Source organism: Solanum verrucosum, unplaced genomic scaffold (genome assembly GCF_900185275.1).
Source record: "Solanum verrucosum unplaced genomic scaffold, falcon-dt-bn FXZP01000234.1, whole genome shotgun sequence".
NCBI classification, from domain to species: domain Eukaryota; kingdom Viridiplantae; phylum Streptophyta; class Magnoliopsida; order Solanales; family Solanaceae; genus Solanum; species Solanum verrucosum.
This window is the reverse complement of record NW_026020440.1, coordinates 678,511-690,737: the sequence shown is the minus strand read 5'-3', so window position 1 is coordinate 690,737 and position 12,227 is coordinate 678,511. Positions and strand designations below refer to the sequence as shown.

Here is a 12,227-nt window from a genome sequence, read left to right as displayed (position 1 = left end):
ATTAAAAAATATATATATATATATCTAACTTTCGAGTACTCAACTAGGTGATTCATGCTTCATACCATCATTCAAAATTAGTGGTAAATTTAATATATTACAAGACTTGGGCTTTCACGCCCCAAAAGAACAAAAACACATAGCCATACTTAATTTACAACCCATGGTGACACGATCAGTAAATATACAACAAAAAGATCATGTACAAGTCCCAAGGTTTATACAAAATATAGATGCCTAAATGCAAATGTGATCTTCCTTAAGGCTCTCAAAATCTCCCTCTCCAATGGCCAACTTCACGCATCCACTCGCTCATTCCCTACGATAGAAACAACGATCGCTAAGCATATAGCTTAGTGGTGCAAAACTATAGTTTTGGAGCCATCCGATTCACAAAATAAACCTTCTCAAGTCATAAGCAACATAATTGAACATAATTAATAAATCAAGTAAACAATATATAAAGAGTATCAAGTTCGATATTTAAAGATCCAAATGTCAAGAACGTTCATAGCATCATTTTCCAAGAGATTCAACAACAAGGTTCGCCCAATATGTACATCATGTCTTCACACCAAGCACAACCAAGTATCAAGAAGGGTCGACGCCCTATATCAAGAAGGGTCAAAGCCCAATAATCAAGAGAACCAAGAACCATATTAAAAATGGTTTTCTAATTCGTACTTAAAATGGACAACATCCATACTTAAGACGAACTAAAAATCCAGAGTCAAGATGGCAACTGATCCGAATCAAGAGGCATGCCAAGAGTGACAAAGTCACAGCCACAAGAAGGACGAGGTCCCAACAAGAGTGCCAAGTGATCAAACAATCCGTACAAGTGGGCGAGGTACACAAGCATCTTTAACTTCTCAAAGGATACCAATCCACACAATGCAAAGTGACAAGAGGTAGCCAAGGTACCAAGATCCAATTTCAAATATACTAGAGGTTAAAAGAGTGCAAGTACAAGTTTATACACAAACCTCGGTGCCTTAGCAAAGAAACAGTCCAACCAACGTATCAAGGTCCTCAACTTGTTCACGAGTATATACAACCTTTAAAATACAATTAAACAACTTATTTAATCCCTAGCAGCTCAATAATATTGATGTAAAACGGGATTATCATCACAAGTAAAATTAGCCTGCACAAACACAACAATGCTCCAAAACAGTGATTCTGGCCAGCCTAGTACCTCATGTCGCAACTTAGATTTGAAACGGAAAACAGCAAAACTAGACTTTATACCCTTCATGAAATATGTAGATACATCTCTTAGGGTTGCAAACAAACAAGAATCACCGCAAAAGGTATTTTGTACAACAAGATATAGTCAAAACACTAACAGCTGTTCATACAGAATTTGAAATTCTAAAATCTGGACAGAACTTGTCCTATGTTGCGTCCCATATTTCGAGTCTATAACAGCTGAATCAGAGTTTGACATAAACATAAGAGTTGTAGGTCTATCAATTAGCTTTCCAAATCATATTTACTCACTGTAAACTAAGCTCTAGAACGAGAGTTATGCATATAAGACTAAACACTGCCCAGTTCAGCAACAGATTTTGACACTTACCAACAAGAAGTGTGTGTTCTTGAATTCCAACCAAAAGGGCCAAGTTTTCTCTTGTGATTTTGAAGAACAATCTGTTAAGCTAAGGTTCTAATGTTTTTAGACTTGAGGAAAAACGAAATTAATTATAGGGGTTGGAAAAATATATCTTCCAAAGGTGATACTTATCACCTAAACAAAAGTCACCAAAAGGGGCTGCCCAACAAAATGTTGGCTGCCCAAAAAGCATACATATATATCTATATGTATATCCCTTACCTTCCTTTTAAAGTTAAACAAAATTTTAATTAGGATATTACCTAAACACCCCATCACAAATCCTTAAATTACGATAAGAATTTATGCTAAGCAAGTTGGCAATTTTCACAACACTTCAAGTTCCCAAAATGAGACTAAAACATATTCTAGTAATTAAGCAACGGTAAATCGACATGCGACTCTTGGTTAGTATTTAGGGGTGTTACAATAATAGGTAAAAGAAATTGTCCTTTCTTGATTTGTCAAAATGGACAAGTAAAACGGGACAAATAAAAATTGAAAATTTGACAAGTAATTACAGATTGAGGGAGTATCCACTAACCATTTATTTCATATGTACATAAAATTTATTATTCTCATCAACATAAAATTTATTATTACTTTAAACTTGGTGAATATGAATGAGAAAATAGGAATTGATTTGGTTAATATAAATAAGAACGGAGGGAGTAATACTTTTTGGTTTTTCATAATAAAAAAAAGGAAAGTGCTAAATGGCCAGAAAATTTGGCCAGAATTTGGCTAGAAAATTAAAAAAAACTATAATATTTTTTTTAATTTTAAAATAAACTGATGTTTTTTTATATTTTTTAGTTAAAAGGTATTAAAGTTAAAAAGGTAAAAATGTTTAAAAAGATAAACACATAGATAAAATATCATTCTAGTCAAATTTTCTGTAAAAAAAACTTATTTTTCAGCTACATATGGAAAAGTTTAAAGCAATTTAATATAAAAAAGGATAAAATTGGTAATGTATGTTTGATAATCACTACTTCTAATATGTTTGATTTTAGCACAAAATTAATGCGCTGAAAATGTGAGTAAGACATTCACTTCACTTCAGAGGGCAGAATAAGCCAAATGAAGATGACCTTCTCAGTGAAATAATCATAGTTAGAGTAGGAAGAGTTAGATGAAACAGGCTTTTTCTACTTTTTACAATGCTACAAAACTTTTTTCTTACTTAAGTGGAGAACAAATAGATTTGTAATAATTTATTATGCGATTTTATAATTTTTTTGTTTATTTGGTAAGATTGAATAAACAATTGGGGCTATTATAATAGTTTTACAACTTATGAAATTCTTATGTTTATAAGAAAATATACAACACAAAAAGTCAAAATCACATGTTCAAACAAAACTTCAATTTCATCTCATGATTTCATAGTATGATTTCATATTATAGATTAGGAATGTTCTAAAGCTTTACGACAAGGAAAGACAAAATCTTTAGGATTCGTAACACATTGTTCAATATTCAACGTACGTTAAGATTTTCTAGATTTTGTTGAGGGACATTTTACAAATTAAAGATCAAAAAAGAAATAGATAATGGATGAAAGCAAAAAATGGGGGTCTTGTACCCATATGTGATGGACATTTTTTTTAGTATCGGTGTTATAATAGAGAAAGTTAGATACTATAAAATGATTTATTATAATCCTAAAATGCCAAAGCATATGGACCTTAGTTGTCGAGTTGTTGACTTTGATGTTGTTTGTGCTCATATTTCTTTATTGAATCCATATATTTGTGATAGCCGAGGTGAATCTATGTCATGCTCAGTATTTGATTGAAATGAGATGCATCATCATCTCATATTCTATTAATATTATGTTATGTATATACATTGACATTAGATTGAACATGAGTAAGGATCGAGCACATGAAGATCGTCCATGTTGCGGTCATTTATATTATGAGTATGCATGTCATAAAGGGGAAAATGCAAGAGAGGAGAGATTGACATTTTACGTCATGCAGATAATTAATAAATGAAGAATATCATCACTCTCATGTGTGAATAATGGAAAAAAGGGCAAGGTAATTTGCGTCTTTCCCTTTGAAGACCTCTTTATATCATATAAACAAATTGGAGGTCGGTAAGCTAAAATTCAAAACTCAAATCGAACCAATGATAAACTATGGATGATGTATAAAGAGTAATAATTTTTCTATATCTAGTAAGTTTTGAAATTCCAACATCTCATATAACAACTTTTAACACCACAAGATTAAATGATTACACACATTTTGAATTTAAAATCATAAAATTCAGAAATACTCTTTTGTTTCTTATACTTTGTGCGCAGTCAAACTAAGACATTTAAATTGAAACGGGATGAGTACTATACTTGATCAGGCATGGGGAAATTTAAACTCTTATAAGAGGTGAAACCTCCATCTATCACCAAGTTATGGCCACTAACATACTTGGCATCATCACTAGCCAAAAACAGAGCAGCATTAGCCACATCAATTGGCTCACAGTAAGCTCCTTTCAACTCACTCGTGCGATGCAACATTTTAACAAGAACTTCAGGTTCCAATTCCGGGTAGTGCAATTTTATCTCATCCAAATAGAACGGGGTTGGAATGGCAAAGGGCGATACACAATTGATTCTGATTCCGTGCTCACTTAGTTCTGCTGTTACGGATCTCATGATTCCGATCACACAGGATTTGGTTGTCGAATACGTGGGCTGCGCTAGACCTCCTATCACCCCTGTGACACTAGCTGTGCACAATATGGAACCGGTTTTCCGTGGGATCATCACCCGAGCTGCGTGCTTAATTCCTGCTATCACCCCACGGACGTTGATAGCCATGACCCGATCAAATGCATCGAGGTCAAGATCGGCTATGGTCCGTGGAGTACGACATGCTATACCTACGTGCAGGGAGGGGTACAAAATTTTAATTATTTTTTTAATTCTATGCACAAACATGTTTAAGACAACTCTGTTTCAATTAAAATCTGACAAATAAATTGAAATAGAGAAAGTATGAGTTACTTTGTACGTTGAAGTCGCCTCTAAATACCTGCATTGTTGTACATAATGTCGAGTTGTCCGTGGCTGGAGACGGTGAAATCCACGGCATTGGAGACGTCGGATTCTTTTGTGACATCGCAGACCACAAAGGAGGCGTTTGGCCCGAGCTCGGAGGCAGTTTCTTGGCCGAGCTGATTTTGTACATCTGCTATTACAACTTTGGCACCGTTGTTGATGAATTTCGCGGCTGTTTCTTTTCCGATTCCACTTGCTGCTCCGGTGATGAGCGCTACCTTGCCTTCTAGTTTCCTTGCATTCACAAAATAAATTTACTTTCAAATTTTGTAATCAGAGTAGTCAGGGACGGCCAGAAGGTCAAGCCATTAAAAGAAGGTTAACCTCAATCGATCCAAAAAAAATTAATTTAATTTCGATATCAATCATGAATTTCTTGATTAATTAGATTTTGAAACATACAAGATCGATTAAAAAGAAAAACACTTTCAAGCAAGACTTTTTATTTTTATTTTGAGGCTTGAATATAAGATATCTAGTTACGAAATGATAAAACCAAAAAAACACTACTAAATACCCAACTGCTGCTCTCATCCCCGATTTTTCCAGTGTGGAATTTTAGATAGCAACATTTTCCGGTGGGCATACAAATTGTTATAGCTACCAACAAGCCCACCAAACCGATTTCGGATATCTCTAAGTACAATTCGGTTATGATAATGATACAAGTGTATCTCCTAAAATTCATGCATATGTAATGATTTGGGAGACTATCTTAAAATGTATTTATATAAATGATATTTTGCGTGCGTGCGTAATAGTTATATTTTGAAATAAATTGTTACTCCTATATTTAGTAAATATGCGGATTATCACTATGTTTTTCGTAATTATGAACGATATTTATGAAAAGTTATGCGCATCTTAATGGAAATCTATAAACTTTATATTCCTCAAGTATATTATAATTTTTTTTTATCGTGTTCCTTGTCTTTTTACCACTCAAATTATGATACCTGACATGCATGTTGTCTATGCGAATAAATAAAATGACCTCTTGTCATTTTTGTCGGTACAAGAAGATATATCAACGGTCATGTGACATTTAAGAATAATATTCCTTCACTCACATAATGTGTTACAATTATTATTAAAAAAATCAAAGAAATAATAACTATAATTTTTTATATTAATAAAATATTTTAAATTTTATAATTGTTATTATAATCTATAACAATATTTTTATACAATATTAAAATATATAAATTTTTACTTTGAAATATCCAAGAGAGTTAATGTCTTCTTACTTCTCTTTCTAATAGGGAGTATGTAGGATTTTTCGGCATGAATTTAAATTTAATCGAATCCCAATATGAATATCAAATACAAAAAAATCACTTTCTAGAAAGTCGTGTCATATTTTTATCAAAGAGCAAAGCGAAACCTTCACAAATAAATAGCATAAACGAAAGATGCAACGGTTAGCGATCGCGGTGCCTTAATGGCTCGTTCTCATTGGCTAGCTAGATCATTTCAAAATTTTACATCTAAATTTACAACATAAATTTAATAACTTAATCCTCGTAATTCGAACTGTGCTACATAAAGCGGAACATTTGTGTATGTGAAAGAGAAAACACACCTCTCAACTTGAGTAGAGAAGTATTTATTGAAAGTTCGAAGCAGGGCCCTGGATTTGATGCCGCCCCTGTTAATTGGTTCAAAATTAAACAGAAGAAAACAAAAAAATGAGATGTAAAGATAAGGTGCACAATACGAGAGAAAATAAAAACAAAACCGAATATGTCATGATATTTGAAATTTATGATTAAATGCCTACTAAATTCGATTGTTACCAATCAGAATATTATTCTCTCCGTCCACAATTGTTTGGCAGGTATACTAAAAATAGATGTCCAAGATAAATTGTCAATTTAAACAATCAAGAAATAATTAGTCACTTTTTTTCAATTCTGCCCTTAATGATTGTGTAGTTCAATTGAAAAGTTATGTGGACTTTTGGTATTCTTGATACAGTAGGGTTATATTAGTGAATTACACTTTGTATTAAATTTTCCTTGAGGGATGTGCATGACCTTACCCTGACAAACAATTGTGGACAGAGGGAGTATTTTTTTCCCCACATCTAACTAGCTGTATTCAGATTTCAAAATAGAGGCGGATTTAGAATGAATTCTGCAAATTCATGAACTGAATTATTGCTTTCATATACATATAATTAGATTATACTTATTCCATATTTAGCTTTTCTATGCTGTTAGAAGAATTGATGAGAGTGAAGAGACAGAACTGACCTTGAAGCTAATCTCAGCATGTTGGCTTCTTCTTTTTCTTCTTCAATTAGATGTAGTGTTCAGAGAAAACTGAATCTCATTACTCACTCTGTCTCTCAAGTCAATTGGGTATTAAATGATTAGATTAACTAGTATTTATTGACAATTGACAATAAAATTATATGGTCAGTTTATTTTTAGAAATGTTATTAATTAATATTCATTGATAGTGGACAACAAAATTATATTCTCTATGTCCACTTTTATTTGTTATGTTGTACTTTTCGAAAGTTAGTTTGACTAATTTTCAAAGTTAAATTAGATTACATTAATTTGATATTTAGATATTCAAAAACTATACGAAAAGTACTATAAATTACAATTTTTTGCATATCAATATGATGAAAAAATACATCACAAAATATTAGTAAAAGTTTTTTTATAGTTTGACTCTAAAAAGAAAAACTGTGACAATTAAAAGTGGACGAAGGTAGTACTATCAATTTATTTTTAGAAATATTGTAAAGTATTTTTATACTTTCTTCGTTCATTTTTACTTGTTACTTATTCCTAAAATAGATTTTCAATTTTACTTGTTACTTTTGACATATGAAGGAAAGACTATTTTTTTCATGTTTTAACCTTAACATTAAATATTATTTTCCAAATCATTTTTTGAGATCTAGTAATACTAAACGCCATTTAATAGGGATAGTATGATAAAATACCTATATCAATTACTATTTTCTTAATATGTGTGTCAAGTTAAACAGTAATAGTAAAAATGAACGGAGAGAGTTTATTATTAATATTTAAATAAAAATAACAAAAAAAAGTATTATTAAGTAAGTTAGATCCTAAATTAATTATATGAAATTTGTTTAGGATATTTACTAATTGCCTTACTAAAAATAAGGACTTCTTTTACTATTTGTCTTCGTCATCATTATTCTCACTCTACTTCAACACTATTAAAGCAATTTAAGACAATTACCAACCCATACAAAATAATTTTAGTTTTAAATTATTATTAATTATAAGAATTTGACTAGTGGAATTTAATCTCTTTTATGTCTCAATCCATCCAACCATAATTGGTCAGATTTGACTAAGTTAAATACCCTATATTTTAGACTACTCTAACAAAGAAATGAAATTGATTTGGACATCCAACTCAATTTCATAAATTAACTTGCACTTGAGAAAGTACTGTGTCATTGCTTGGCTTGCACTACTTGAAAGTGCTCCTCATATATATTTTAAACTTTCGTGTTTCTTAAAATAAAAAGTTAATTAGTTCTTCTAATGAGACCAATATTGTTACCGTTTTACTCGTGTAGCATAACTTTCAAATAACTAGTGTGGTGATTGTCTCATATACCTTAATTATAATGGTGTAGGTTTGTTGCTTCAATGGTGTTGAAGAAGAGCATGATGAATAATAACGATAAATATAAATCGTAAAAGAAGTCCTTACTTTTAGTAAGCCAACTAAAAATATGGTGATTGCTTCAATGGTGTATATCTATTGTTTCAATGGTATTGACGAAGAGCATAACGATATACAATAATTAATTTAGAGTCCAACTTACATTATAATATATATTTTTTTTTTATATTAATAATATGGGAAAATACATTACAATATAAGAGAATTTTAGAAATAGCTAACATAATAAGGCTCTATAGCTATAGTTTTGATAATTGCGCTTTATAGCTATAGTTATGTTTGTGTTGTAATGTGAAGAAATAAATGGTAGTTAGGTAACACTGTTAGGATCAGTTAAGGGTAGTATAGTCTTTACATGAGTTAGTTATAACTAATATTCTAGTTGTTAGTTACAGTAAGATTAGTTACTAATAGTGAAATCATGTATAAATAGCTACTTTACTCATTGTAATCAGTAAGCTTTACTCAATGAAATATTCTTCTTCCTCCTTAGATATTTTTTCTCTCTTAATTCTAGATTCTTTTTTTACAATTATGGTATCAGAGAAGCCTTCACAGTAGCTACTGTTGAAGACGATTTTGGTATAGAATCAAAGGATTACTGTCGATCCATTGATTCATTGTTGTTGATTCCCTTCAGCAGTAGATTTCAATTTGAAATCTGTATTTTGCTTCCGCGAAAGGAGATTCTGCAAAAACAGTTCCAATCCTGAGTTGAATCAGAGTTTGTTCAATGGCTCCTGATAATGTAGCGGTGGATCTGTCTCAGAATCTCAACATTGGTTAAACCAGTGGTACATCTGCTCATAACAATGGCAGTTCTCTTTCAAATCAAGGTATTGATTATAATCATCCTCTGTTTTTGAGTCCTACTAATATTAGTGGGATCAACCTGATTTAGTTTCAGTTGACTGGTATTGAAAATTATATGTTGTGGAGTAGATCAATTCAGTTAGCTCTGTTAGGGAGAAATAAATTAAGGCTAATTGATGGTAGTTGCTGGAGAGAAGTATATGGTGAAGAACTATGGGGACATTGGGAAAGGGTTAATGTTATAGTATTATCTTGGTTGATGAACTCTGTTTCTAAGAGTTTATTAAGTGGCATTGCCTTTGCCTCAAGTGCTATGAATGTGTGGAATGATTTGAAGGAAAGATTTGATAGGGTGGATGGATCCAGAACATACAGTTTGCACAAAGATATAGTTTATTTACAACAAAGTACTGCTTCTATTTCTGTGTATTTTACCAGACTTAAGACCTTGTGGGATGAGTTTGAGGTGTTGGTACCATCCCCTTGTTGTAATTGTGAGAAATCAAAAGGATTTGTGGAACATATGAATAGGCAGAAGTTGTACCAGTTCTTGATGGGACTGAACGAATCATACCATCAGGCTAGGAGCCAATTCTTATGATGAACCCATTGCCATCTATTAATCATGCCTATGCTATGATTGTGGGAGATGAAAGTCAGAAGGCAGTCGTTCACACATCAAACAGCAGTATGGGACTAAATTCAATCAGTATGGAATCTATTGCCCTATATTCCAAAGCTGGTAGTAGCTCAGGGGTGAATACAACCAATAGCTTAGGGGTGAATAAAAGGTTTAAGAAGAATTATGTGCTGATTTGTGATTTCTGCACATGTAAAGGCCACAACAATGAGTTTTGCTACAAAATTGTCGGGTATCCACCTGACTTCAAGTCTAAAAGAAAGATTCAGGGTAGTGAGTCTGGTTAGCCTTCAGCATCCCATGCTCATTTTTCTTATGGATTTAACACAAATGTACATATACCTGAGTGGGGGAGAAAGGTTGATGAGACTCAAAATGGTAATGGTGGTAATTCTGCAAATGAATGGGTTAAAAACTATATGTCATTAAGCCAAGCTGAGAGAGATGTCAAACAACTACTTCAGGGATATACTTTCACAAAAGATCAATATGATCACATTCTCAAAATGTTTCAACAAAAGTCATATCAGCCCATATATGATTGCAGTGTTGTTAATACGACAGGTAAATCATATTTTGTTTCTGAAGATAAAAAAAATGTGGATTGTAGATACTGGTGCTACACATCATATGGTGTCTAACTTGAATATGATGTCTAAGGGGTCTGTGACACAACTTGATGCTCCTAGATTTGTATATCTTCCAAATGGTAACACCACTCAAGTGACTCATGTGGGTAATTATGATTTGTCAGCTAACAGTGTGGTTACAAATGTATTTCACCTACCTGAATTCCAGCATAACCTACTATTTGTAAGTCAAATCACAAAGGAACTAGGTTGTTCAGTCACCTTCTTCCCTCATTTTTGTGTCTTTCAGGAACTTTACAGTGGAAAGGTGAAAAAGGTTGGTAAAGAGGAAGGAGGATTGTATTTTCTACTACAACAGTTGACACATGGGACTGAAAGTGAAAAGAAAAAGTCTGCATTTATTGTTCCTAGAGTGATTTCCAACATGGAATTGTGGCACCAAAGATTAGGTCATGTATCTTTTATAGTTCTTGCAAAAATCTTTGATATGAACAAAGATAATATATGTAAAATCTCTAAATGCTCAGACTGCCCTTGTGCTAAGCAGACTAGGTCTATTTTTCCTTCAAGTAGTATAAGAAGTAGTGCTTGTTTTGATTTGATTCTTGTTGACTTGTGGGGTCCTTATAGTACACCCACGTTTGATGGTAACAAGTACTTCCTTACAATAGTGGATGATTTTTCAAGATTGACTTGGGTATTTCTGCTTAAACATAAATCTGATGTGTGTGTGTCCTTGAAACTGTTTCTACAATATGTTAAGACTCAATTTGGGAGAAATGTTAAGGTGTTAAGGTCTGACAATGGGACTGTGTTTGTTAACTAAGTATGCACTGCTTTGTTTAAAGAATTGGGAATTATACACCAGAGGTCTTGTCCATATACCCCTCAGCAAAATGGGGTTGCTGAGAGGAAACATAGACATATACTTGAAGTAACATGGGCACTCAGATTACAGGCACACATTCCTTTGAGGTTTTGGGGGCACTGTGTTTTAGCTGCAGTTTATCTAATCAACAGGTTACCAAGTAGTGTGATAGGTTATCAAACTCCTTATGAGAAGTTATATGGAAGCCAACCATGTTTGTCTCATTTAAGGACATTATGGTGCTTATGTTTTGCTAAAAACCTCACTGAACATGACAAACTGATGGCAAGATCAAAATAGCTGTTCATATGGGATATTCAGAAGTCCAGAAGGGATATGTGTTGTTTGATCTGATTAATAAAACCTTCTTTGTCAGTAGAGATGTCATATTCAGGGAAGATACATTTCCTTTTGCAAATAAGAGTGATTCTAACAATCATCCTATATTTGAAGACACGGTACATGGTTCATGGGTGTTGTCTCAAGTCTTCACTGAGTTCACTCCTATGACGCTAAGGTGTGATGAGGAAAATATTGTGCCAGAAGATATCATAGAGTAGGAAGTAATAGAATAGCAAGAGCTGGAAGTAACTGATAGCATTGATCAGGTTATTGAGAATGTAGCTCCTCTAATAGCTAATGATGAAGTTGATCATGTAGTTGAGTCTGCAGTACCAGTGCCTACCAAAAGATCTACCAGAAATACACAAACTCCTACATGGATGAAGGACTTTGTTTCACTGAATACAACTAAGGATGTACAATATACATTGTGTAATTATATTAGCTATGATTATCTGTCTCCATCTTATCAATGTTACATTGTTGCTACTTCCACTATTAAGGAACCTATGTCATATGTAGAAGCTATCAAAGATAAAAGGTGGGTGGATGCTATGCAGACTGAGATACAAGCTTTAGAGTGTAACAAAACTTGGGAACTT

At 32.8% G+C, this 12,227-nt stretch overlaps 2 protein-coding genes across 2 annotated transcripts in view; one reads left to right on the top strand and one right to left on the bottom strand.

The window, feature by feature from the left end:
• LOC125808166 (nodulin homeobox-like) overlaps positions 1-12,227 on the top strand; it is a 217,276-nt gene that overhangs the window by 59,959 nt on the left and 145,090 nt on the right. The gene's annotated exons all lie outside the window — the stretch shown is intronic.
• LOC125808235 (zerumbone synthase) lies at positions 3,962-4,936 on the bottom strand (the record flags this gene model as incomplete). Its single annotated transcript, XM_049487958.1, has 2 exons — positions 3,962-4,510; positions 4,663-4,936. Coding segments are annotated over 2 exons (816 nt in total), but the record flags the coding sequence as incomplete, so codon positions are not given.